The 27,522-nt window shown below is 55.6% G+C and overlaps 3 protein-coding genes across 9 annotated transcripts; 2 read left to right on the forward strand and 1 right to left on the reverse strand.

The window, feature by feature from the left end:
- Nucleotides 1-4,957: 4,957 nt before the first annotated feature.
- CCDC137 (coiled-coil domain containing 137) lies at nt 4,958-11,359 on the reverse strand. The gene is made up of 6 exons (XM_003274829.4): nt 11,144-11,359; nt 10,208-10,341; nt 7,863-8,091; nt 6,497-6,579; nt 6,170-6,249; nt 4,958-5,831 (listed from the first exon to the last, which is right to left on the reverse strand). Exons 1-6 carry the CDS (start codon nt 11,275-11,277, stop codon nt 5,622-5,624), a joined length of 870 nt encoding a protein of 289 aa, XP_003274877.2. The 5' UTR covers nt 11,278-11,359; the 3' UTR covers nt 4,958-5,621.
- A 71-nt stretch (nt 11,360-11,430) lies between these two features.
- OXLD1 (oxidoreductase like domain containing 1) lies at nt 11,431-13,048 on the forward strand. 5 transcript variants are annotated; one of them, XM_012512533.2, is made up of 2 exons: nt 11,431-11,526; nt 12,464-13,048. In XM_012512533.2, the coding sequence occupies exons 1-2, from the start codon at nt 11,467-11,469 to the stop codon at nt 12,881-12,883; spliced, it is 480 nt and encodes a 159-aa protein (XP_012367987.1). In that variant the 5' UTR covers nt 11,431-11,466; the 3' UTR covers nt 12,884-13,048. The 5 variants fall into 5 exon arrangements, 3 of the variants coding, with proteins under 3 accessions (XP_012367987.1, XP_030684112.1, XP_030684111.1); XR_001116919.2 differs by having other exon boundaries at nt 11,452-11,903; nt 12,464-12,644; XR_001116920.2 differs by having other exon boundaries at nt 11,452-11,899; nt 12,464-12,601.
- A 558-nt stretch (nt 13,049-13,606) lies between these two features.
- PDE6G (phosphodiesterase 6G) lies at nt 13,607-26,866 on the forward strand. 3 transcript variants are annotated; one of them, XM_030828254.1, is made up of 4 exons: nt 13,607-13,875; nt 24,151-24,355; nt 25,651-25,691; nt 26,179-26,866. In XM_030828254.1, exons 1-4 carry the CDS (start codon nt 13,824-13,826, stop codon nt 26,253-26,255), a joined length of 375 nt encoding a protein of 124 aa, XP_030684114.1. In that variant the 5' UTR covers nt 13,607-13,823; the 3' UTR covers nt 26,256-26,866. The 3 variants fall into 3 exon arrangements, with proteins under 3 accessions (XP_030684114.1, XP_003282706.2, XP_012359655.1); XM_003282658.4 differs by lacking the exon at nt 13,607-13,875 and adding an exon at nt 21,632-21,674; XM_012504201.2 differs by lacking the exon at nt 13,607-13,875 and adding an exon at nt 23,804-23,841.
- Nucleotides 26,867-27,522: the final 656 nt, after the last annotated feature.

Raw genomic sequence — 27,522 nt, forward strand, 5'->3', positions numbered from 1 at the left:
CCCCTTCTTGACTAAAAATACAAAAATTAACCCATCATGGTGGCGCCTGCCTGTAATCCCAGCTACTTGGGAGGTTGAGGCAGGAGAATTGCTTCAACCCAGAAGGTGGAGGTTGCAGTGAGCTGAGATCGCACCACTGCACTCCAGCCTGGGTGACAGATTGAGACTCCATCTAAAAAAAATAAGTAAATAAAGTTTTACATGACACGGGAGGCTTCAGCAATAAAGACCCAGGGAAAACCTTTATTTACTTATTTATTTATTTATTTTTGGGATGGGAGTCTTGATCTGTCACCCAGGCTGGAGTGTAGTGGCACAATCTTTGCTCACTGTAACCTCTGCCTCCCAGGTTCAAGCGATTCTCCTGCATCAGCCTCCCGAGTAGCTGGGATTACATGTGTGTGCCACCACGCCCAGCTAATTTTAGTATTTTTAGTAGAGACAGGGTTTCACCATGTTGGCCAAGCTGGTCACAAAGTCTTGACCTCAGGTGATGCGCCCGCCTCGGCCTCCCAAAGTGCTGAGATTACAGGCGTGAGCCACCGTGCCCGGCGTGAAAACCTTTATTTTTATATTTAGGTTTGACGAATTAACAGGCATGCAGAAATGTGGCTGGACACACAGGATCTAGCCTAACGTCCGTCTAACTGGTGATGGACACAGTGGGGAAACCCAGCAAGGCCACTGTGCACAATTCCCCTTCCCCTGGGGATAGGGCAGGACCCCCTCGGGAATGAGGGTCTTCCAGGGAGAAGGGAAAGAGTGACCTTGCTAGGTTTTATGGCTGGCTTTGGGAAAGAGTTCTAGTTTCTTTTCTTTTTTTTTTTTTTTTGAGATGGAGTCTTACTCTGTCGCCCAGGCTGGAGTGCAGTGGCGCGATCTCGGCTCACTGCAAGCTCCGCCTCCCGAGTTCACGCCATTCTCCTGCCTCAGCCTCTCCAAGCAGCTGGGACTACAGGCGCCCGCCACCACGCCCGGCTAATTTTTTGTATTTTTAGTAGAGATGGGGTTTCACCGTGGTCTCTATCTCCTGACCCCATGATCCGCCCTCCTCGGCCTCCCAAAGTGCTGGGATTACAAGCGTAAGCCACCGCTCCTGGCCAAGAGTTCTAGTTTCTATGACCTGCTGTGGGGAAAAAGAACTGTGGTTTCTGAGACTCACTTTGCAGAGAAAAGTGGGCAGGAACCAGGAGGGAAGGACAAAGACCTGGCTTCTGAGGCCTTCCAGTCTCCTCTGGGTCAGAGTAGTCTGCATGCCAAGGTGCCATACTTTGGGATTTAATGAGCCCTGACAGCAGGTCCTTGCAGATTTCACAGGCAACTTGTGATCCCAGTAATTGGGTTTCAGTCCCCCAATTTCAGAGGACTTTAGCAAAGCCTGGTTGAAATGGCCAAGTGTCGGCCGGGCATGGTGGCTCACGCCTGTAATCCCAGCACTTTGGGAGGCCGAGGCGGGCGGATCACGAGTTCAGGAGATTGAGACCTGGCTAACACGGTGAAACCCCGTCTCCACTAAAAATACAAAAAATTAGCTGGGCATGGTGGCGGGTGCCTGTAGTCCCGGGAGGGCGCCTGTAGCTACTCGGGAGGCTGAGGCAGGAGAATGGCGTGAACCCGGGAGGCAGAGCTTGCAGTGAACCGAGATCACGCCACTGCACTCCAGCCTGGGAGACAGAGTGAGACTCCATCTCGAAAAAAAAAAAAGAAAGAAAGAAATACCCACCATGACTGTTGCTGTGAGGCATGAAAATACAGGGGGGTGGGAGCCTGAGGTGCCTGTGGCCACCCGGCTGGAGGCGGGTGGGCTGCGCTTCTCAGCTTGCCTGGAGGAACGTTCCTTTAGTTGGGAGGGAGTGCCTTTCCTCAAGCAATCCTTGGGCTGGACATGCTGATCCTGAATGAGTCCTAAGAGTACAGGTTTCCGAAGACCCGAAGACAGCAAGCCTGTGTTCCCAGCCAGCGCTGGTGGCAGCTGGGTTCCGGGCAGGTGGAGCCGACGTGATCTGGAGCTGGCAGCCACACTATGGCACCTCCTCAGGTGGTTTTCAAGGGTGGGTTCCAGCCAGGGAGCTCTACGCAGGCGTGGCATGGTGCCACGGGAGGACGGTCTCGAGGTGGGTAGATAAGGACCCTCCTTGCCTGCTCCTGACAGGCCGTGTGCTGCAGGCCACTTTCAATGACCCACGTTCCCAAAACCATCAAGTCCCCACTTTGCTGGCACACGGTCTCAATTGGGGTATCCTGCCGGGTGGGTGAGGGGTGCTGGGGACTCCCCTGGCCTTGTCACCCAGACCCCCACCCAACTTTAGGGTCCCTGCGCTCAGTGGCTGTTCTGGGGCCAGGCACGCTGGACCCCCCTCGGTGCACATGCTGGAGCCCAATTCACTCCTGAGTCTGGGGAAATTGATGCTGCTGAGGACACCACTGTTCTCAGTCATCTCTGCTTCTGGACTCTTCTCAGCGCAGATGTAGCGCCTGGATATGATTTTTTTTTCTTTTGTTTTAGAGATGGGGGTCTTGCTCTGTTACAGCCCAGGCTGGAGTGCAGAGGCACAATCACAGCTCACAGGCCCAGACGGTGCAGCGGCCAGGCAGAGGTACTCCTCACTTCCCAGATGGTGGGGCGGCCTTGACCTCTCAGGTTTGAGTGAACCTCCCATTTCAGCCTCCCGAGTAGCTGGGACCACAGGCATGGTGCCACCACAGCTGGCCTGAATTTTCTGTAACGGTTTGGAGTTCCCATCAAACTAAACGCTAATCAAAGGATAGCATTATACTGTATGTGAAATTATAACATTAATATTTTTTTCCTCAAAAAAAATCACATTAATAAATGTGTGATAGGGTTGGCTGCTGAGAGAAAATCTGGCTAGTCTGGGAAAATTCTTTGTGGGAAAGTTTACAACTAGGGTGCTGCGAGACCTGTGTGTACAAGTAGGTGACCCATCTGGGATCACTGGTTTTGTCAGCACCCCGATTTTGTGCAAATTCAGTTTTCCCTTTATATGGAGAGATCAGCGCTGCCCCCTGGAGAGTGGAAGGCCCAGGGAGGCCCATCCATGGCCTTCACCTCTTAAACGTCGACTCTGACATGTCCACATCACCTCCTCCTGAAGATTCCGGAAGTAAAGGATAAGTAAGAAAAGCAGGATGGCACTTTGGGAGGCAGAGGCGGGCAGCTCACCTGAGGTCGAGAGTTTGAGACCAGCCTGACCAACATGGAGAAACCCCGTATCTACTAAAAATTACCAAATTAGCCAGGCATGGTAGTGCATGCCTGTAATCCTAGCTACCTGGGAGGCTGAGACAGGAGAATCGCTTGAACCCGGGAGGCAGAGGTTGTGATGAGCCAAGATTGTGCCATTGCACTCCAGCCTGGGCAACAAGAGCAAAACTCCATCTCAAAAAAAAAAAAAAAAGAAAAGTAGGAGGGGTGAGCTGCTCTCTCCTGGAACCCCAGCACTGAGGGAAGCCAAGGCAGGCTAATCTCTTGAGCCCAGGACTTGGAGACCAGTGTGCCACTGCACTCCTGCCAAGGTGAAGCAAGACCAGAAAAAAAAAAAAAGCCAAGTACAGTGGCTCACGCCTGTAACCCCAACACTTTGGGAGGCCAAAGCAGGTGGATTCCTTGAGTCCATAAGTTCGAGACCAGCCTGGGCAACGTGGCGAAACCCCATCTATACAAAAGCGCAAAAAATTATTTGGGTTTGTTGGTGAGCACCTGTTGTCCCAAGTACTTGGGAGGCTGAGGTAGGAGGATCGCCTGAGCCCAACAACTTGCTGCAGTGTGCTTATGCCACTGCACCCCAGCCTGGGCAACAAAGAGGCCCTAAAAACCACCAGGGGTTTCCCTTCCACCAGCTGAAACCTGAGAATCATGGATGCAGTGGAGAGCATGAGTGCTTTCCCAGCCCTGTGGGATCCCTTCGCTTAGCCACACGGGCCGATACTGACGCCCAAAACCAAAGGCACCGAGCGAGTGGGAGCGCCACCCGCTGCCGCCCCAGCCCTTTCCCAGGGAAAGGCCACCCCCTTCCAGCTGCTGCATGTGATCTGGGGCTGAGTTCTGGCTGCTGCAAAACCAACATCCCAACAGGAGAGCTGGGGCTGCCGGGTCCATCACAAGGTGGGAAACGCACATAAAAGGAAAACAGCCCTGACTTTAAATATATATTCTCCAATTTAAAACTTCTAACTAAAAAGTAAACTTTAATGTCGAAAGTGCAAACTTGGGGAAGACAGAAAAGATTACACACAAGGCTGTCACTTCACACTTGGAAGGTTGCACAGCGGCCGGGCAGAGGCGCTCCTCACTTCCCAGACAGGGCGGCGGCCGGGCAGAGGCGCTCCTCACTTCCCAGACAGTTGGGCGGTGGCCGGGCAGAGGTGCTCCCCACTTCCCAGTTGGGCGGCCGGGCAGAGATGCTCCTCACTTCCCAGACAGTTGGGCGGTGGCTGGGCAGAGACGCTCCTCACCCCAGACGGGGTGGCGGCCAGGCAGAGGCGCTCCTCACTTTCCAGTCCGTTGGGCGGCCGGGCAGAGATGCTCCTCAGTTGCCAGACAGGGCAGCGGCCAGGCAGAGACGCTCCTCAGTTCCCAGATGGTGCTGGGCTGTCGGACTCCATTGCTGGACGTGTGACTTGGGTTTAAGCCTCTCCCTTCTGCTCTCATCTGGAAATGCTGACAGCCTGGGCATTTCCTCCTTTGGCACTGGATGGAGACTGAAGCCTGGCCAAGGCCCTGCCCTCAGCAGGAACTCCCCCGGGACCCACTCTGTGACCCCCAGCCCAAGACAGGATTTTTCCTTTACCTTTTCCAGCCACTTTGGGCCTCCCGGCTCTCTCAGAGCCCTGTTAGGTAGGTGACAACTCTATTCACACTGTTTTTTTTTTTCGTGCATCTTTAGTAGAGATGCGGTTTCACGTTGGCCAGGCTGGTTCGAACTCCTGACCTCAGGTGACCCACTTGCCTCGGCTGCACAAAGTGCTGGCATTACAGGTGTGAGCCACCGCGCCCGGCCCCCGGTTCCCACCTCCTTAAGTGTATATGTTGTCATCACGTTTCACCCCAACCAAACCTTGGGTGGGCAGCCTCTGCAGACCACTCACAACTAGCCTGTAGTCACAGTCCCCTGCAGAGCCCTCCCAGGTGGTCCAGATGTGCCCAGTGGCCCTGCCCCGATGCGTCTTCCCTGCCCGTGGCCTGCTCTGCCTGATGTGCACTGTGCACTTCCGGGGGCCTCCGTCACACACTGTCACACACACAGGCCGTTACACACCGAGCCAGCCTCATCAGCTGTCTCAGTAGTTGGTGTTCAGGGACAGGGATCCAGCCCTTCCTAAGGTGTACCTGGGCTGAGACTCAGAATGGAAGTTCAAAACAAAGAGATGGACCTGTGAGTGACACAGGGCCCCATGGGCCCTCTGTCAACCAGGCCTTGGCCCTAGTCCGTCGGGCACTCACCCCCTGTAAGATGTGGACCCACTAGTGCCCAATGTGTGAACAAGTAGCTGGAGGCCTCACCCCACACTGCTGGCAGGCCTGCCTCTCTCCTACCCAGGTGTGGCAGCTCCTGGTGCCAGTTTTCCCGGAGTGTGGCCAGGCCCCAGGTGTCTCTCCATCACAGCTGCGGCTCTGCCTTCTTCCGGGAAGTGAGGTGGGGTTGCTCCCCGTGCAGCCGCCGCCGCCGCTGCTTCAACACTCTGTAGGCCTGCACAGCCCGCTCTCTCTCCTCCCCCACAATCCGCTGGCGGGCCAGGGAGGCGGTCAGAGGCTGGGACACACAGCCTGGGTTCAGAAGCATCCTCGGCATCTGCGATCTCCTGCCAGGCTGAGGGAGAGAGGGGAGGGTGAGGCACTGGCTGGGAAAGGAGGGGACGCAACAGAAAGCCTCACAGCTTCAACAGCTCTCCCACCAGTGAGAACGCTGCACTCTCAGGCCACACACCAGACAGCACACATGTTGGCTGAGGGTTTTTTTTTTCTTGACACAGGATCTCGCTATGTTGTCCAGGCTGGTATCAACTCCAGGACTCAAGCGATCCACCTGCCTTGGCCTCCCAATGTGCTGGGATTACAGGTGTGACCCACCGTATCCAGCCTGTCCAAGGCTTCTGTTCCCTGGCAGCACTGGGGGACAAACTCAAGTTGTCTCCATGCCCCACTTACCTGGTCCTTGCTTACACTCCTCCGGGGCCTGGCAGTCAGCTCTGGGGGCTGCAGGACAACCTCACCAAACTTCACCACGTCTGGAGGGGCAGAGTACAACTGAGGACTGCTGCCCACAGCCACTGCACTCGACACCCAGAGCCACCACCCGCCCACCTCCCTCCCATAGGGCTGGGACAGAACACCAACTCATCCAGCGGTCTAATGGCTGTGGATCCCAGGGGAGACCACAGGTGCCCAGTGCAGCCAGGGCTGGTGGGGAACAGAAGGCCTGTGCCCAGGCCCCACCCAGACCACTGCTGACACCATCGCTTTGGGAAGAGCCACCTTGCAGCAGCTCCTGCTCCAGCCTGTCTGCCGCCTTTTCCTCCTTTTTCCGTCGGACTTTATCTAGTCGCCGCTTCTGGAACCTGGGGAAGAAAGCACATGTCACTCGGATTCCTAAATTCTCTTTCCACCCAGGGAGGAGGCAGAGGCCGCCCCACCCACAAGGGATCCCCTGTGGCAGGGCAGGGACCCAAGAACAGGTGGCTGCCTCTGAGTCCCCGGTCCCCTTACCACCCCGAAACCCACAGCTGCCCACCAAAGAAGGCTCTGACCCCAAGAGGCCCCTCAAGGGTCCCCTCAGTGGTTCTCAGCTGGGGACGGCTGCCTGCCAGGGAACATCTGACAATGTGTGCAGATACGCAGGCGGGGGCTACTGGCACTTTGTGCATGAAGGCTGGGAATGCTGCCAAAGACCCCCCAACAGAGACTCATCCAGCCCATCCAGTGCTGCTGTGTCTAAAGGGCTTAACAAGTATCATATATCACGTCTCCCTCAATGTGAATCTGGAAGCTTCACCTTCAGCGACAGCTCTGGAGATCACTATGGTGCCAGGCTGTATCTGGGCCACGTTCTCTGTGATGAACTTTCATTGGCTAAGGTAATTGTAAGTAATACAACAATCCAGAAACAGGGAATCTACAGAGCTGAAAGCAACCTCTCTAACCTTCAAAGCTTTTTTCTTTTTTTTTTTGAGATAGAGTCTCGTGCTCTGTCACCAGGCTGGAGTGCAGTGGCACGATCTCAGCTCACTGCAACCTCTGCCTCCCGGGTTCAAGCGATTCCCCTGCCTCAGGCTCCCAAGTAGCTGGAATTACAGGCACGCACCACCACGGCCGGCTAATTTTTTTTTGTATTTTATTAGGGACGAGGTTTCACCATGTTGGCTAGGATGGTCTTCATCTCCTGACCTCATGATCCACCTGCCTCGGCCTCCCAAAGTGCTGGGATTACAGGCGTGAGCCACTGTACTCGGCCAAAGCTTTTACAGAATTAGAAAGGTGTAGTCTCTTGGACGAGGAAGGGCCCTAATGGAAACAGAACGCCCGGGCACGTCACCCTCAGACCGACCACCTCAGGGCTGATTCCCGCAGGGCTAGGGCTTTCCGGTGCTTTTCCTGTGAAAAGCAAGGACCAAGCGAGGTCTCCGCAGAGTTCCCAGGTTCCACAGCCTCCTGGGGGCCACAACCTCACTGGCTCCCAGCTGGATGCTCTGACTTGCCAACTCCCAGGGCTCTGGCTTGGTTTCCCTGAATCCAGGCTGCCCCACGGCTACGAAACAGGGTCCCTGCAGAGGGCCATCATGGGAACCCAATGTCTTCCCCCTGGCTCCAAGGGCAGACCCCAACCTCTCCCGCCTCCACTCACGCTTTTTTTGCTTTTTTCTGCTCAGACTTCTCCTTGGGAGCTGCCTGCATCTCTGGCTGCCGGATGGCCTGGTTCTTGCTGAGGAATAGCACGTGCTGGGCCTCTTGCTGCATGCGCTGGATATAGGCCCCGTCGGACTCCCCCTTCCTCTGTTTGAACTTGGGGATGGCGATGTCAGGCTCCGCTCCCTTTGCTTCCTTCTCCAATGTCTTTCTGAAGGTCACCTGGGCTGAGGACAAAGGGAGGCCTCAGAGGAGGCAGGAGGCCGACAGTGCCAGGCAGGTGGCCCATGCTCATTCCCCCCCCCAAAGCCACAGGAAGAGAAGACCAGGCTGGCTGGAAGCACCCCAACGATAGTAGCTGAAGAGGATGTAGAATGCCCGGCCTGGCATCCCCAGGGACGAGACCCCCCAGCCCAATGGCACCTGTCACAGATGTCCACTGCAGCACAGCTGAAAAAGGAAAGCAGAAACAACCTAATGTCCACCCCTAGGTGGCTGGTTGAATGAATTCTCCTCTGATCACCCACAGACTCCATTGCACAGCTGCCCAAGGAAGTCCAGTGGAGCTACACAGAGAAACGTGGGCAGACCTGCCAGGCGCAGTGGCTTACACCTGTAATCCCAGCACTTTGGGAGGCCGAGATGGGCGGATCATGAGGTCAGGAGATCGAGACCATCCTGGCTAACACGGTGAAACCCTGTCTCTACTAAAAATGCAAAAAAAATTAGCTGGGCACGGTGGCGGGCGCCTGTAGTCCCAGCTACTCGGGAGGCTGAGGCAGGAGAATGGCGTGAACCCGGGAGGCGGAGCTTGCAGTAAGCCGAGATCGTGCCATTGCACTCCAGCCTGGGCAACTGAGCAAGACTCCGTCTCAAAAAAAACAAAACAAAACAAACAAAAAACGTGGGCAGACCTACGACATCCACTGTGAACACAAGTGCAGGACCCTGGGCGAGTGTGGAACACAGGAGGTGGACAGTGCCAGGCAGGTGGTTGTGTTCATAAATATGTGAAGACATGCATATTGCCAGGCATGGTGGTTCACACCTGTAATCCCAGCACTTTGGGAGGCTGAAGTGGGGAAATCACTTGAGGTCAGGAGTTCAAAACCAGCCTGGCCAACATGGTGAAACCTCGTCTCTACTAAAAACACAAAAATTAGCTGGGCTTGGTGGCGTGTGCCTGTAATCTCAGCTACTCGGGAGGCTGAGGCAGGAGAATTGCTTGAACTGGGACAGGGGAGGCAGAGGTAGCAGTGAGCTGAGATTGCGCCACTGCACTCCAGCCTGGGCTACAGAGTAAGACTCTGTCTCAAAAAAAAAAAAAAAAAGCAAAAAAATTAGCCGGGTGTGGTGGTGTGTTACCTGTAATCCCAGCTACTCAGGCGGCTGAGGCAGGAGAACTGCTTAAACCCAGGAGGTAGAGTTTGCAGTGAGCCCAGATCACGCCACTGCACTCCAGCCTGGGCAAGAAAGCAAGACTCCGTCTCAATAAATAAATAAATAAATAAACAAACAAACAAAGGTGCCAATACACCACGGTTCAGAACGTGCCATCTGCTACCCAGGCCAGTGCGCCTCCTCCCTGCACCTTCCTCACCTCTATTTCACTATCCCTTTGGCAGCCATATAACCCCCAACAAGAAGCCTACAGTTTATACACAAATTATAAAACAGCTTTGCTGTAAAACCAGTCCCACGTTAGGGAAGAGAAATGTGTCTATAAGCAAAATATACACACAGTGGACACCGTTCCCCAACGTGCCCAGAGTGTTACCTCTGGGTTGCAGCAGTGGACACATGTGGATACCCTACCCAGACTTGGGGGAGAAAGGCAGACTTCTCAGAGGGGCTTGATCGAATTTCCTCCTTCAGCTCCTGACCACCCACTTGTCTTTACCATTGCTTCAGCACTCTTGTCTCAAGAATCACGGCTTATCCCTGGCAGTAGCCCTGCCAGCTGCCAGGTCCACTCCTGCTCACTCCATCACCACTCGGTGACCTTTTTTTGCTTAGAGTAAACATGAATTGGCTATGCCCTGCTAAAAACTCTGATGAATCTTCGCTACTTTCGGGGGGAAAAAAACGTCACTCCTTAGCATGGCTCCTGAGGCCCCATAACAGGTCCTCCCCGCCCACCCCACAGCCTCCTTCCAAGCCTCGTCTGAAACCACAGCGCCACCCGCTGCCAGCCACTGTTTTAGCTTTGGCCACGCTCCCCCACCTTCTGAGCACCGGGTCTTGGCATATTTCATCTGCCTGAAACGTTCTGAAGTATTTGGGCGATTGGGCGGGTTGAGACACACAAAGCTTCACTGCCGCCCAGTATGGGCCTGCACACACCTGCTTTCTTCCTTTTCTTGTTACTGATCGGGTTTTTCATCTCCTGGCGACTCCTCATAATCTCCCGGAGCCGAAAAGGGATCTCCTGTTCGTCCTGGTTCTTGGGCTTGCAGTTCACTTTCTTCTTCTCTTTGCTGGGAGGAAGAACACGGGGGTGAGACCCGTCCCAAGTAAAGCACAAGCAGAATCAATAAGAGAAACAATAGTTGGGTCTGGCAATAGAATCTACAGGGGCCGGCCGGGCGCGGTGGCTCACGCCTTTGGGAGCACTTTGGGAGGCCAAGATGGGCGGATCACGAGGTCAGGAGATCGAGACCATCCTGGCTAACACGGTGAAACCCTGTCTCTACTAAAAATACAAAAAATTAGCCGGGCGTGGTGGCGGGCGCCTGTAGTCCCAGCTACTCGGGAGGCCGAGGCAGGAGAATGGCGTGAACCCGGGAGGCGGAGCTTGCAGTGAGCCCAGATCGCGCCACTGCACTCCACACTCCAGCCTGGGCGACAGAGTGAGACTCCGTCTCAAAAAAAAAAAAAAAAAAAATCTATACAGGGGCCACATCTGGCTTCTGTGGTGCGAGACAGTCCAGCAGTCCAGGGAGCAGGGATCTTTCCTCTCGGTCTCACTCAGTGGCTGTCCTTGAACCGCTTCCTCACGGGACTCGAGGCCGAAAGGCACTCCGAAAGCCCAGGAGGCCTTTCCCCCCTGACCTCGTCCAGAACCGGGACACTGGGACGCGGGAAAGGCAAAACCAGGGACTCGCTCGCGCCTCCATTCATTCAACAGATCCTGGCGAAGCGTGGGCCGCGGGCATAGACAGAGGAGGGCACTGAGCTCGACCTGGGGAAGGGGTCCGAGTGAACGCTCCCTAGGGGGTCCCGGGCGGAGCCTTCAAGGCGTCCCCTTCTCTGGGCGGCCTCGCGGGGCAGCGCTGTCACCTGCGAAGCCCGGGCCACGGGGCTGGGCGCTGCTTTCCCAGCGGCTGCACTTGCTGCCGCCGCCGCGCTCGCCGGGGACTCCCAGGACCCGCCTGCACCCTGGGCACCGCTGCTCCTTGACCAGCTCGCGCCATCTCCACGCCTGGAGTTTTCCTAGCGAAGCCACTTCCGCCTTCCTGCACGGTTCCGCTCCACCGATCGGCACTTCCGCTTCCTGCGCTCAGCCCCACGATGGCTGGCGCGGCGCGACTTCCTGAAGGTCCGGGATTGGTCGGAGCGCCCGCCGCTCACGGTCCGGGGTTGCGGGATCCCGTCCGCGGGCGATGCTACTGCGGAGGGTGGTCGGGGGAGGCCGGGCGGTAGCCGCCGCGGCCCGTGGCTCGGCAAGTACCAGGAGGGGTCTTGGCAGCGTCGAAGGGCACGTCCGAGAGGCCGTTGTCCGGCGGCCCGCACGTACCGGGAGGAGCCCTGGCCCCTCCACCCGCACGTGGGGACGGAGCCGGGAGGATCGCGCGCTGGCCGCCGCCGAAGGGCCCCTCGCTCCTCTCCTCCATCCGCTTTTACCGAGTCCCCGCCCCGGAATCTGTGGAGGGGCCGCTTAGCCCCGGGAGAGGAAGCAGCCCGGTGAACGGCCACTTTCCTGTTTCTCAGTATCCGCCGAGCGCCTGTTGTGCGAGACCTTCTGGGCTCTGGGGATTGGCCGTGGACATGGAGCGGATGATGCTCCTCGCAGGACTAGTTAGAGAAATAAGTGAAGTTGGTAGCGTGTCAGTCCGTGATCTTGGGTAGATAGAGCAGGGGAGCGAGCGAAGGCTGCCTATAGGACATTCACGCTGGGATGAGAGGGACCTGAGAAGCCTGGGCTTTGTGACAGGGAAACTTGGATAAAGGGTGGTGCGATTCTTCCAGTTGGTCCCTCAGAGGTGGTGGGGCTTGGTTATACTGGTAGGGGTGCTGGGCTGGCCAGGAGCTTACAGGGTTACACCTCTCCCATACTCGTGTCCACAGAGCAGCCATCTTAGCTGGAGGTGGCGAGTGCCTCCCCTACCCCCCACCATCTACTGGAGTGCACACCCGGCGCCAGGCCCTGATCCTGGCACTTCCTGTGAATCACACCGTGTCATACCCATGACTTCCATTGCACAGTGGGGAAACTGAGTCTAGAGAGGTGAAATAACATGTCTAAAGTCACAGAAAGTGAAAAAGCTGAGGACATGGAGACAGTTGCCCAATGACAGGAGAGCTGAAATGTCCTCTCTGCTGGGGTAGACGGGGCCTCACCAACTTCCTGGAGAGTCACATGTTTGTCTGCATCCTCAGGGGGCTCGCGGGTTCTCCAGCCCAGACTGCTGCCAGAGGCTTCCTGGAGGTGGCAGCTTTCTTCAAAGGCACCATCCCGGAGCGCAAGCCCCTGATGGGCGCAGAAAATTCGGGACAGACAACGTACAGGTGGGCTCCCAAGCAGGTGCAGACGGCACCAGGCCGCCCAAGGCATCGCTGCCCAGTGGGGGCCCCTCAGAACCCCAGTACCCGCTGCCACCTGAGCTCCAGCCGCCCACAAACTGCTGCATGAGTGGCTGCCCCAACTGCGTGTGGGTGGAGTACGCGGACAGGCTGCTGCAGCACTTCCAGGACGGTGGGGAGCGGGCCCTGGCTGCCCTGGAGGAGCACGTGGCTGATGAGAACCTCAAGGCCTTCCTCAGGATGGAGATCCGGCTCCACACCAGGTGCGGAGGCTGAGCCAGCCCTGCTGGACTCCCTCCACAGGACGGAGTCCAGGACGCAGCCACAGCCTCCTTCCTTCACACCCCCTCACGGACTCCTTGTGTCCAACGGGAATAGGAAGAATTATTTATTGACTTCACCTGAGAAAAAAATAAATTCTCTGTGGTGGTTTCACAGGAAGCTTTTGTTTTGGGGGTGGTTTTTTTGGCAGTATGTCTGCCAACCAGAACGGCCGCTGATTTGGCCTCAACAGGAGGCTTTTGTGTGGTTGTCCGTAAGGCCTATGTTGCATCTTCAAAGCGAGCAGGTCCAGGTCGGCATTATTCACCTCCGAAGCTCTTGCAGCCATCACCCTGCTATGAGGGTAAAATAAGACCCCCGGCCGGGTGTGGTGGCTCACACCTGTAATCCCAGCACTTGGGGAGGCTGAGGCGGGCACATCATGAGGTCAGGAGATCGAGACCATCCTGGCTTACGTGGTGAAACCCTGTCTCTACTAAAAATTCAAAAATTAGCTGGGCATGGTGGCAGGCGCCTGTAGTCCCAGCTACTCACGAGGCTGAGGCAGGAGAATGGCGTGAAGCCGGAAGGCGGAGCTTGCATTGAGCTGAGATCACGCCACTGCACTCCAGTCTGGGCAACAGAGCAAGACTCCGCCTAAAAAAGAAAAAAAATTAGCAAGGCTGACATGCCTAAGTTTAGCAATCCTGAAAATGTGGATTATTCCATAAGAAATCTAAGAAAACAAGGAAAGAAAACAGTTCTCACTGACAGTCAGGGAAACCTGCCATAACCAAGTGGCCTGTTGTCTAATTTCACCTAGATGAGTTTTTAATCTTTGCAGATTCATTTGTGTAAGTACAGGATGTGGGATTTGCAACCTTATACGTTCTCCCTGCTCAACTAAGATGTAATCTAAGGCTACCCTATTATCTGAGACAACCTGAGCCAGTGAATGAATGCTGGGCAGCGTTGTCAATGCACTTTTCTCAACAAGAATTCCCGAAGTAAGGCCGGGCGCGGTGGCTCACGCTCGTAATCCCCACACTTTGGGAGGCCGAGGCGGGCGGATCACGAGGTCAGGAGATCGAGACCACGGTGAAACCCCGTCTCTACTAAAAATAGAAAAAAAAATTAGCCGGGCGTGGTGGCGGGCGCCTGTAGTCCCAGCTACTCAGAGAAGCTGAGGCAGGAGAATGGCGGGAACCCGGGAGGCGGAGCTTGCAGTGAGCCAAGATTGCACCACTGCACTCCAGCCTGGGCGACAGAGCGAGACTCCGTCTCACAAAAAAAAAAAATAGAATTCCCAAAGTAAGATTCCTCATCCTGTGCTCATGGGATGCCACTCCCCACCAAGTCGCCCAAAGACCCAAGTCCATGTTTTTGGTACCCAGGATCCCCAAAGCAAGTCCGTGGACTGCTTAGTTCTGCAGCCTCCGCCTCCTGGGTTCAAGTGATTCTCCAGCCTCAGCCACACAAGTAGCTGGGACTACAGGCATGTGCCACCACATCCAGCTAATTTTTTGTATTTTTGCTAGAGACGGGGTTTCGCCATATCACCCAGCTGGTCTTGAACTCCTGGGCTCAGGTAATCCACTTGCCTCGGCCTTGTAAAGTGCTGGGATTGCCGGCATGAGCCACTGTGCCTGGCCAACTGCTTAGTTTTCATGAGTTGTTTAGTTAGTGAGAGCTATAAACCAAAAGTACCTGAGACAGGCCTCAATCAATCTACTTATTGATTTATTTGAGACAAAGTTTTGCTCTGTGGCCCAGGCTGCAGTGCAGTGGTGTGATCTTGGCTCACCACAACCTCTACCTCGTGGGTTCAAGCGATTCTCCTGCCTCAGTCTCCCAAGTAGCTGGGACTACAGGCGCGCCCCACTGCGTCTGGCTTATTTTTATATTTTTAGTAGAGATGTGGTTTTCCCATGTGGGTCAGGCAGGTCTCAAACTCCTGACCTCAAGCCATCTGCCCACCTCAGCCTCCCAAAGTGCTGGGATTACAGGTGTGAGCCACCATGCCCGGCCAATTTATTTATTTTTTATTTCAATACTTTTTGGGGAACAGGCAGGTTTTGGTTACAGGGATGAGTTCTTTAGTGGTCAATAAGTTTGGAAAGGTTATTTTGCGAAGGTTGACTACGTGCCCGTTACAGCCTCAGGAGGTCCTGGCAACATGCCCAACATGGTCACGTGTTGCTTTTATACCTTTTAGGGAGACATAATACATCAATCAATACCTATCAGATGTACATTGGGCAGGAAAGGAGGGACAACTTGAAGGGAGGGGGCTTCCAGGTCATAGGTAGATTTGAAGATTTTCTTTTTTTTGAGATGGGAATCTTGCCCTGTCACCCAGGTTGGAGTGTAGTGGTGCGATCTTGGCTCACTGCAACCTCTGCCTCCCGGGTTTATGTGATTCTCCTGCCTCAACCTCCCGAATACCTGGGATTACGGGCACCTGCCACCATGCCCAGCTAATTTTTTTTTTTTTTTTTTTGAGACAGAGTCTCACTCTGTCGCAGGCTAGAGTGCAGTGGCGCAATCTTGGCTCATTGCAACCTCTGCCACCCAGGTTCAAGTGATTCTCCTACCTCAGCCTCCCAAGTAGCTGGGATTACAGGCGCCCGCCACCATGCATGGCTAATTTTTGTAGTTTCAGTAGCAACGGGGTTTCACCATCTTGGCCAGGGTGGTTCATCTTGAACTCCTGACCCCGTGATCCACCCGCCTCTGCCTTCCAAAGTGCTGGGATTACAGGCATGAGCCACCATGCCTGGCTGGCTTTCAGCCTTTTTGTCTTTGGCTTGAAGGTGGGGTTTCACTGGGGACCTGCTCTTATCTGCCTAGGCATTTGACTGCCTCCTGCTGCCATCAGGCGTAGCTCACTGCAGCCTCAACCTCCAAGGCTCAAGTGATCTTCCCATCTTAGCCTACCAAGTAGCTAGGACTACAGGCAAGTGCCACCATGCCCGGTTCATTGTTTTTTGTCTGTGTCTGTATGTGGAAATGGGGGTCTTGCTATGTTGCCCAAGTTGGTCTTAAACTCCTGTGCTCCTGCCTTGGCCTCCAAAGTGCTGTGATTACAGGTATGAGCTACCATGCCCAGCCTACAAAACAATTTTTAAAAACTTAGCTGGGCATGGTGGTGTGTGCCTGTAGTCCCACCTACTTGGGAGGCTGAGGCAGGAGGATCACTTGGGCCAGGAAGTCAAGACTGAAGTAAGTCATGATTGCCTCACTACACTCCAGCCTGGGTGACAGAGGCCCTTGTCTCTAAAAACAAAACAATCACACACACAATCATATTCATAGTTCAACATGAGCACTTGAAGTAATTAAAGACCCCAGGGCAGCACACAGAATCTGCTTAGCCTGTAGATAGAGAACACAAGAAAAGCCATGACAAAAAACTATGTACGTCTGGCCGGGCATGACAGCTCACCCCTGTAATCCTAGCACTGTGGGAGTCCGAGACGGGCAGATCACTTGAGTCTAGGAGTTTGAGACCACCCTGGGCAGCATAGTGAGACTTTATCTTTACAAAAAATACAAAAATTAGCCGGGTGTGGTGGTGAGCACCTGTAGTCCCAACTACTCAGGAGGCTGAGGTGGCAGGATTGCTTGAGCCTGAGGAGGTCGAGGCTGCAGTGAGTTTGTTTGTTCTCAAAAAACAAACGAAAAACAGTTTATAATCTTTACACACAGCTGCTTTGGGAAAGCTCCATTCCTTAACTTGTGTTTGTCTTGGTCTTCCTGTGTGTAGTTACTGCAGTAGAAAAGTATTAATAGCTTCATTTTTTTTTTTTTGAGACAGAATCTCTGTCGCCCAGGCTGGAGAGCAATGGCACAATCTCTGCTCACTGCAGCCTCCGCCTACTGGGTTCAAAAAATTCTCCTGCCTTAGCCTCCCCTGTAGCTGGGATTACAGGCACCTGCCACCACGCCTGGCTAATTTTTTGTGTTTTTAGTAGAGAAAGGGTTTCGCCATGTTGGCCAAGCTGGTCTCGAACACCTGACCTCAGCTGATCCACCTGCCTCAGCCTCCCTAAGTGCTGGGTTACAGGTGTGAGCCACCGTGCCCAGCCTAATAGTCTCATTTCGTTTCTTTTCTTTTTTTTTTTTTGAGATGAAGTTTCACTCTTGTTGCCCAGGCTGGAGTGCAATGGCACGATCTTGGCTCACAGCAACCTCCACCTGCTGGGTTCAATTGATTCTCCTGCCTCAGCCTCCTGAGTAGCTGGGATTACAAGCATGCACCACCACACCCGGCTAATTTTGTATTTTTGTAGAGACAGGTCTTCTCCATGTTGATCAGGCTGGTCTCCAACTCCCGACCTCAGGTGATCCGCCCACCTCAGTCTCCCAAGTCTGGGATTACAGACGTGGCCAATGCCCGGCCTAATAGTTGCATTTCATGTAAACATAAGTAACTTTCAAGCAATTACGTAGAGGGCTAAAATTGCACCTGGTATTTAAGTAATCGGAACCAGTTCTGCAAGTGACTGTGTTTTGCATTACTGTGAAGATATGAAAATGTGGTGAATGACAATTTAAACAGTGTTCCACATCACCGTTCAATTTCTTTTTTTTGACCAGGCGCAGTGGCTCACGCCTGTAATCCCAGCACTTTGGGAGGCCGAGGTGGGTGGATCACGAGGTCAGGAGATCGAGACCATCCTGGCTAACCTGGTGAAACTATACTAAAAATACAAAAAAATTAGCCGGGCGTGGTGGCGGGCGCCTGTAGTCCCAGCTACTCGGGAGGCTGAGGCAGGAGACTAGTGTGAACCCGGGAGGCGGAGCTTGCAGTGAGCCGACATCACGCCACTGCACTCCAGCCTGGGCGACAGAGCGAGACTCCATCTCAAAAAAAAAAAAAAAATTCTTTTTTATTATTTATTTATTTTTGAGACGAAGTTCACTCTGTCCCAGCTGGACAGTGTGCCTCTCCCAAACCTCGCCTCCGGGTTTAAGGATTCTCTTCAGCCTGGAGCTGGGATACAGGCGCCAGCCACCATGCCTTTTACTGGGGTCCCATATTTTTCATCTGACTTTTGATCGCCCAGTGTGGATTACAGGCTCACCATGCTGCCTATTTACTTTTTAGGTTTCTCACTCAGGTTAAAGTGCAATGGTACAATAATAGCTCTCTGCAGCCTTGAATTCCTGCAGCCACCGATATTTCACTACTGCATTCCAGTCTAGGCAACGGAGCCAGATCCTGTCTCTCAAAAAAAAAAAAAAAAGATATGGATTGCAATCTTGTTTCCTCTGGGGCTGAGTGAGGGATTGAGCCATGCGGGACAAGAGGTTTTTGACTTGTTCCATTTATTGCGGCATAACTTGAATCCAGCCGACCTTTCTGGACTAGTGATTTTTGCCAGTCTCATGGCTAGAGTTTTACAATCAAGGCTATAGGGTCTTTGTTTAGGTCTATTTGGAGCTTTATGTATTTTCATGTGATTGTCTTTGTATATTGTCTGTGATACATGATACCAAAAAAGGAGTACTCATACATTTTATTTTACTATTTATTTATTTTTTAATTTTATTTATTTTTTTTGAGACGGAGTCTCGCTCTGTCGCCCATACTGGAGTGCAGTGGCGCGATCTCGGCTCACTGCAAGCTCCGCCTCCCGGGTTCACGCCATTCTCCTGCCTCAGCCTCTTCGAGTAGCTGGGACTACAGGCGCCCGCCACCATGCCTGGCTAATTTTTTGTATTTTTAGTAGAGACGGGGTTTCACTGTGGTCTCTCCTGACCTCGTGATCCGCCCGCCTCGGCCTCCCAAAGTGCAGAGATTGCAAGCGTGAGCCACCGCGCCCGGCCTTACTATTTATATTTTAATTATTATTTTTTGAGACAGAGTGTCACTGTTGCCCAGGCTGGAGTACAGTGGTACAATGTCAGCTCACTGCAACCTCCACCTCCTGGGTTCGAGTGATTCTCCTGCCTCAGCCTCCTGAGTAGCTGGGACTACAGGTGTGTGCCACCACGCCCAGCTAATTTTTGTATTTTTAGTAGAGACAGGGTTTCACCATGTTGGCCAGGCTGGTCTTGAACTCCTGATCTCAAGTAATCCACCTGCCTCGGCCTCCCAAAGTGCTGGGATTACGGGCGTGAGCCACCGCGCCCATCCAGGTTTTGTTTTTAATTTTTCAAAATTTTCATATTTCTTCAGAGATAGGGTCTCACTCTGTCCCCCAGGCTGGAGTGGTTTGACCATGGCTCACTGCAGCCTCGTGCTCCTAGGCTCAAGGGATCCTCCTGCCTCAGCCTCCCAAGTAGCTGGGTCTATAGAAGTGAGCCACTGTGTTCGCCGGGCGCGGTGGCTTAAGCCTGTAATCCCAGCACTTTGGGAGGCCAAGGCAGGTGAATCACGTGGTCAGGAGATGGAGACCATCCTGGCTAACACAGTGAAACCCCGTCTCTACTAAAAATATAGAAAAATTAGCCGGGCGTGGCGGCGGGCACCTGTAGTCCCAGCTACTCGGGAGGCTGAGGCTAGGAGAATGGCGTGAACCCGGGAGGCGGAGCTTGCAGTGAGCCGAGATCGCGCCACTGCACTCCAGCCTGGGCGACAGAGCGAGACTCTGTCTCAAAAAAAAAAAAAAAAAAAAAAAGAAGTGAGCCACTGTGGCCGGGCACGGTGGCTCACACCTGTAATCCCAGCACTTCAGGAGGCCGAGGCGGGCAGATCACGAGGTCAGGAGATTGAGACCATCCTGGCTAACATGGTGAAACCCCATCTCTACTAAAAATATAAAAAATTAGCCAGGCGTGGTGGCACCCACCTGTAATCCCAGCTATTCAGGAGGCTGAAGCAGGAGAATCGCTTGAACTCAGGAGGTGGAGGTTGCAGTGAGCCAAGATCACACCACTGCACTCCAGCCTGGACAACAGAGCGAGACTCTGTCTCAAAAATAAAATAATAAAATAAGAAGTGAGCCACTGCACCTAGCTAATTTTTTCTATTTTTTGTAGAGATGGGGATCTCACTATGTTGTCCAGGCTGGTCTTGAACTCCTGGCCTCAAGTGATCCTCCCGCCTCAGCCTCCCAAAGCACTGTTTAAGAGCCACTGCTCCCGGCCGAGTTATGGGTTTTTATTTATTTATTTTAGTTTTTGAAATGGAGTCTCGCTCTGTCGCCCAGGCTCTAGTGCGGTGGCATGATCTCGGCTCACTGCAAGCTCCACCTCCCGGGTTCACGCCATTCTCCTGCCTCAGCCTCCCAAGCAGCTGGGATTCCAGGTACACGCCACCATGCCCGGCTAATTTTTTTGTATTTTTAGTAGAGTCGGAGTTTCACCATGTTAGCCAGGATAGTCTCGATCTCCTGACCTTGTGATCCACCCGCCTCAGCTTCCCAAAGTGCTGGGATTACAGGCATGAGCCACCACGCCCAGCCTGAGTTATGGGTTTTTAAAGGTGCAGAGGCAGAGGTCACAGGCAAAGTCATAAATCAGTACATGGAGGTCGCACACTGGTTTTGGCATAAATAGCAAGGAGATCTTGAAGCCAGGGACCACGGGTCATAGGTGGATTCAAAGGTTTTCTGATTTGGTGCGGAAGTGAATCTTTGTCTAAAACTTTGGGATCCGCAGGAAAGAATGTTAGCTCTGGGTTGTGGGCATGGCCTCCTGCAGGCTCCTCAGGAAGACATTTAGGTAAGAGAAGGGTGGTCAGAAGCCAGGCCTCAGCTCCCGCTCATCTGAGGTCTGTGTGCCAGCATGCCCCTTTGGTGGGAGTCCCAGTTTCTGGAAAACAACTGAGGGGCACCTACTAAGATGGCATGGTTTGCTTCTTTTTTTTTTTTTTTTTTTTTTTTTGAGACAGAGTCTGGCTCTTTCGCCCAGGCCGGACTGCGGTGGTGCTATCTCGGCTCACTGCAAGCCCCGCCTTCCGGGTTCACGCCATTCTCCTGCCTCAGCCTCCCGAGTAGCTGGGACTACAGGCGCCCGCCACCACGCCTGGCTAATTTTTTGTGTTTTTAGTAGAGACAGGGTTTCACTGTGTTAGCCAGGATGGTCTCAATCTCCTGACCTCGTGATCCTCCCACCTCGGCCTCCCAAAGTGCTGGGATTACAGGCGTGAGCCACCGCGCCCGACCACGGCATGGTTTGCTTCTATGGAGACTCTCGGGACTCTGGCTTCCATCTGTTGTTCTAAGCTCCTGTGACCTTCCTGTGACCTTCCTGTGGATTGGCTGCTCATTTACTTCTCAGGACTGGCTGGGGGCCTGGCTTGCCCTTGAAGGAACTCAACATTGTCCTTGCTTCTGTGCTTGGGAAGACCCACAGGCCCCTAAGAGGGGGTCCTCGTTTGGTTTCAGGAGCAGCGGGTGCAAAGGCCCTGGGGTGGGAGGGGCGAGATGTGAGGCCACAGCAGTGGGTGAGGGCCAGGCTGCAGAGGGCTTTGGGGACCATGAAGGTGGGCCCTTCAGAGATCAGGCAGGGTTAGGAAAGGCAGTGGGGAGGCCCAAGACAGCAGCCACTGTGGTTGCTTCCATCTGGAAGATGGGCAGCTGCAGGAGCCTGGCTGTTCAGGGTCACACTTCTCTCCCTGTGCTGGCCCCATCTGCCGGGTGTCCTTCCTTGGAGCCCTTGACGGCACCTGAGCCCCTCCTCCCCATCCCCTGAACCTTTGGTGGTTGGGCCCCTCCTCGGGGCCCAACAATCTCATTAGCGTGACACTGAAACGCCTAATCAGCTCACGAAGCAGCAAGATAAATGCCCGGGCTGACACCCTGCGGAGGAAGTCCCAGCACTCATAGCACAGCCCCCGACACCCACCCTGCACTTGGTGAGTAGTGGCCAACCCCGCTGTCTTTCCTAGCAGCCACTTCCCCCAGTGAGTTAGTGGAGGGTCTGCCCATCACCCAGGGGGCAGGGAGCTGAGAGGCTTTTACCACCATGGCTGAGGTCTGGGTCTGCAGAAGCCTACCCACCACCCTGTTATTCAGAGAGGACTCCCAGCCAACCACCTCCTCTGCTCCCCAATGGTAACCAGTGCTTCTGCCATCCCCAGGCCAGTGATGATCTGGGAACCTTAGGCCACGTGGGCTCAGCTGACCTGAGTGGATGCCAGTCACAGGCTGGGTTGGGCCAGGGCAGTGCAGGCGGCGGTTTCCACGTGGATGGCATCTGATGGTTGGAGCTCCATCAGGGCCCAGAGCTGCCCAGGACAGCCCATGTCCCAGGGCTGGGGAAGCAGCTGGATGGGGTCTGTGCTATCTAGGATATGAGGATTGGGTGCCCTGGCATCTGAGCAGCTGGGACCACCGGGCTTCTGAGTCCTGGTTTTGCTCAGGCTGGTGCTGGTCCCGGTCCCGGGGACAGAGGCTGAACCTTAGTGAGGGAAGGTGCCATGCCAGGGTCCACCCCAATCCCAGGTGCCCAGCACCCCTTGCAGAGCCCGCCTCCCCGGAATGGGCCACCTGCCCTTGCTTTCTGATCATTCTCACGCCTGAAGCTCGGCAAACAGCTGGTGGTAGCCCACGGCTGGAGTCAGGAATCCTAGCCAAAAAGACCAGGGGCAGGAAAGGGGACCCCAAGAGGTGGTCCCTGGGGCATCCAGTGCGGGCAAGCAGCCCCTCCTGTCTGTGTCATGTGCCTCCTTCCAGAACCTTCCAGCAGCATGTGCGGCTGACAGCACGTCGCTGGGAGATTAGGAATCCCCCTCTGCTGTTAATAGGCTTAGGGGAAGCTGAACTGCCCTTGGCCCAGGTCACTGGGGCTTAGGGCATCTGGGGAGAGGCTGTAGGCAGAGGAGGAGAGGCCACCCTGTGCAGCGGTGCAGGGACGCTGACCTCGTCCAGAGCAGCTGCGGCCACTCAGGCATGCCACGCCAGGCAGGTGACCCTGCTCCCCGAGCTGGCTCCAGACACAGAGAGGACCTGGGGATTCCCCCAGCAGGGGAGACACATGTCCAGCACCCTCCGTCCCTGAGCCCCAGCTTGTCCCTCTGTGAAGTGGGGTTGGGAGACACAGGGCTTCACAGCTCAGCACTGCATCTCTGAGACAGGCCCCTTTCCCAAGGGCACCATGCCTGGGAACCCTGCCCCCCATTTTGTGGGTCATTCTCCATCAGCACTGTGGGGTGCCCGTCATGGTGCCGCGGAGCTCAGGGATGCCTCCGTGAGTGGGTGAAGGGAACTGACAACACCCCAACTACAAAGCACAGACAAGAGGCAGAAAGCAATAAACCCATCAATAAGAATCAGAAGGCAACAGCCTGGGGAGACACCCACCAGCCCAGAATCAGGGCTAACTCGACGCGTGATGAGAAGCGGCAAATTAGAACCTGAGGACACAGTGGCTGCAGGGCGGGGGTTCAGGGGAGGCCTCCCTGAGCGGGGACCTGAGATGGAGGCAGCCCACTAACCATCAGGAAGGGCAGCTCAGAGGCAGGCTCATCTGCAGGGCCGGGCAGGCCGGGGAGGGGCCACTTGGGTCTCATCCCATTCCCAGCAGGAGCCCCAGAGGACTTTCAACAGAGTAGCATCTGGGCCGGGTGTGGTGGCTCACACCTGTAATACCAGCACTTTGGGAGACTGAGGCAGGTGGATCACGAGGTCAGGAGTTCGAGACAACCTCGTCAACATGGTGAAACCCCGTCTCTACTAAAAATGCAAAAATGCAAAAATTAGCCGGGCGTGGTGGCAGGCACCGGTAATCCCAGCTGCTTGGGAGACTGAGTCAGGAGAATCACTTAAACCCGGGAGGCGGAGGTTGCAGTGAGCCGAGATCGTGCCACTGCACTCCAGCCCAGGCAACAAGAGCAAAACTGTCTCTAAAAAAAAACAAAAAACAAAAAAAACAAAACAAACAAAAAAACCCTCAGAGTAGCAGTTAAATGCCAACTCCAGTCACGCTCCCCTGGGGTGGGGAATGCAGGGGAAGGGGCAGGAGGTTGTCAGTGGTCACCCACAGGGAGGTGGTGAGGACTCCAGGCTCAGGACCTGCCACAGGCTGGGGGGCTAGGTTTGCTGTGGATTGTGGGCCGGGGCGAGGCAGGCCAGGACGCAGGGGAGAGCCCGGAGCTGTGTGTGGCCAGAGTTGCAGGGGGTCATCCACTAGGCAAGGGGAATGGGAGTGTGCGGGTGGACCCCAGCAGAGCTGGCAGGCTGGCTACCCCAGGACAGATTGCAGGGGCTGCTGTCTGGATGATGCTGGGGCTGGCGGGGCTGGGTCTCAGCACCTCCACCGGTGGGTTTCAGACCCCCACAAGGGTTGGAAGCAGGAGGGCTGACGGGGACCCGGGCCTGGTCTGCCCCCAGACTGCAGCAGGAGGGAGTCCAGGAGCCAAGGTTGCCGCGGTGTCTCCGTCAGCCTCGCCATGAACCTGGAACCGCCCAAGGCTGAGTTCCGGTCAGCCACCAGGGTGGCCGGCGGACCTGTCACCCCCAGGAAAGGGCCCCCTAAATTTAAGCAGCGACAGACCAGGCAGTTCAAGAGCAAGCCCCCAAAGAAAGGCGTCCAAGGGTAAGCAGAGCTGGGGGATGGGGCCTCTGAAAGGGAGGAGGCGCCCCGAGGCTGCACAGGAAGGGGAGGGCGGGGCAGGGCCTGGGGCCACTTTACTGGGTGAGTGGCCCCAGCCTCACAGCTGGGGGAGGTAGGGCGGTGCCTGAGGGCCTGAGCAGGGATGGAGGAGGGGGAAGGGGAATTGGGGGCTCCTGTCACCCACTCCAGATGCTACTGCCAACCATGCTTGGAAACACAGACACTGCCGGCCAGGTGCGGTGGCTCACGTCTGTAATCCCAGCACTTTGGGAGGCAGAGGTAGGCAGATCACCTGAGGTCGCGAGTTTGAGACCAGCCTGACAAACATGGAGAAACCCATCTCTACTAAAAATACAAATGTAGCCAGGTGTGGTGGTGCACGCCTGTAATCCCAGCTACTCAGGAGGCTGAGGCAGGAGAATCGCTTGAATCTGGGAGGCAGAGCTTGCGGTGAGCCGAGATCACGCCACTGCACTCCAGCCTGGGTGACAGAGTGAGACTCCGTCTCAAAAAAAAAATACAACCACTACCACCCAGGGACAGCCATGGCACAATGCACCAAGGAGTGTCCACTCACAGGCACACACGGGCACCGCGCTCCCATCAGCACACTGAGGAGTGTCCACTCACACATGGGCACACACGGGCACCAGGCTCCCATCAGCGCACCGAGGAGTGTCCACTCACACATGGACACACACGGGCACCGCGCTCCCATCAGCGCACCGAGGAGTGTCCACTCACACATGGGCACACACGGGCACCGCGCTCCCATCAGCGCACCGAGGAGTGTCCACTCACACATGGGCACACACGGGCACTGCGCTCCCATCAGCGCACCGAGGAGTGTCTATGCACACACGGGCATGATACTCTCATGTGCGTGCACAAACACGCTTACACCTCCACATATGCACACGTGAGGCACACTCACAGACAAGCCACCCTCACAAATCTACACACTCAGACCATGCACCAACCACGCACCCCCTCTGAACTCCCCCAGGGCACGCACCTGCCCAGCACCCCGGGACTTGCACCTCCTTTTCTAGGCCTCAGCCCCATGATGCTCTGGGTAGCAGACTCACCCTGGGTCTGTGAAGGAAGCCTCCTCAGGCCCACCAAGCCCTGGGAGGTTAGGGAGGAGGTGGGTCTCTGCCCACTGGGCTCCCAGCCAAACTCCTCATCTCCTAGGAAGGCTAGAGATGACCTCGGGCCTCAGGCTGACTGAGCCAGGGCTGGGCCCGGCCATGTCCCTGACTGCTCTGTCCTTGCAGGTTTGGGGATGACATCCCTGGAATGGAAGGCCTGGGAACAGGTACGATGGCTGCCAGTACCAACCCGAGGTCTGCCCAGGTCCCCCCAGGCACACCCAGCACGCCCAGGGCCCACTGCAGCCCACCTCGGCCCCCACCTCCCCTGCTTTTCACTTAGGGACCCCCAGCCTGTCCACCACTTCTTCCCTAACACTGAGCTCCAGATCCACTGGATCCGGAGGGTGGGGCTGTTCCCATTTGGGACACTTGCACCAGGTGAGGGGAGGGGTCTGGGAAAGAACAGAGCCCCTCGCTGCCTCCTCCCCCTTCAGCAAGCCCCACCCTCCTCTGGTTCCCTCCCCTGGACCTGCTGCACCCTCCTTCCCCCGCGGCCAGTGTGTCCCCAGAGGAGGGCCCCACGCCAGCATCCGCACACCCCCGCTCAGCACACTGTAGGGCTACACCTGGGCTGTGGGAAACAGGGCCACAGGGGATGGGGGGCCCTAGGCCACGGGATCCTTTCTGATCCGGGGTCCGTTTCTCCCACAGACATCACGGTCATCTGCCCTTGGGAGGCCTTCAACCACCTGGAGCTGCACGAGCTGGCCCAATATGGCATCATCTAGCACCAGGCCCTGCTGAGGTCCAGACCCTCCCCCTCCTGCCCTCTGTGCTCTAAACCCTGCTCAGGATTCCTGTTGAGGAGACGCCTCCCTAGCCCAGATGGCACCTGGACACCAGGGTGGGACTGCAACCTCAGGTCTCCCCCTACATATTAATATCAGTCACCAGGAGTCCACCACCTCCCTCCAGCATGCCCCCTCAGGGGCTGGCCAGGCCCTGCTCAACATCCGGAGATACAGGCCCACCCCTCAGTCCTGCCCACAGAGAGGCTTGGCCAGTCTCCACTCCCAGGGAGAACGGGAAGTGGACCCCAGCCCGGGAGCCTGCTGGACCCCGGATCGTCCCCTCCTCCCAGCTGGAAAGCTAGGGCAGGTCTCCCCAGAGTGCTTCTGCACCCCAGCCCCCTGTCCTGCCTGTAAGGGGATGCAGAGAAGCTCCCCATCTCTGCATCCCTTCCCAGGGGGGTGCCCTTGGTTTGGACATGCTGGGTAGCAGGACTCCAGGGCGTGTACGGTGAGCAGATGAGGCCCCATGCTCATCACACCAGGGGGCCATCCTTCTCAATACAGCCCACCCTTGCAGTCCCTATTTCAAAATAAAATTAGTGTGCCCTCACCTGTCCATGGCATATTTGTGCATGGGACAGGGCCTGTGGTGGGGTCACTTGAGCAGGAGCACCTGGGTGAAGGGGTGGGCAGTGGGCAGTGGGGCAGGAGGGGCTGGCCTGACTGAGTGGGAAGACAGCCCTTGGGCTCACACCCTCACTGAGCCTTGCTGGTGGCCCCAAGACACACAATGTCAGGCCATGGCTGGGTCAAGGCAGAAGGCCTTGGTGCACACCCAGGGGCCATAGTCAATGAAGCGTGCAGGTGGCTGGAGCAGGCCTCACAGAGAAGGTGAGACTGGACATGGCTCACACCACATGCCGCGAGGCCAGAGCTCCTAATCCCACCTCACAAGAGAGAAACTGAGGCACAGTGACACTAGCAACTCCCCCAGAGCACCTAGCCAGCTCGTCCTTAAGCCAGTGCCCACTAAAACTGGCTGTATCTGGGCACAGTGGCTCATGCCTATAATCTCAGCACTTCAGGAGGCCAAGGCGGGAGGATCACTGCAGCCCAGGAGTTCAAGACCAGCCTGGGCAACATAGCAAGACTCTGTCTGTATTTGAAAATAACAATAGGCTGGGCGCAGTGGCTCACGCCTGTAATCCCAGCACTTTGGGAGGCCAAGGCAGGCGGATCACGAGGTCAGGAGATAGAGACCATC

This window comes from Nomascus leucogenys, chromosome 14 (genome assembly GCF_006542625.1).
Source record: "Nomascus leucogenys isolate Asia chromosome 14, Asia_NLE_v1, whole genome shotgun sequence".
Lineage (NCBI taxonomy): Eukaryota > Metazoa > Chordata > Mammalia > Primates > Hylobatidae > Nomascus > Nomascus leucogenys.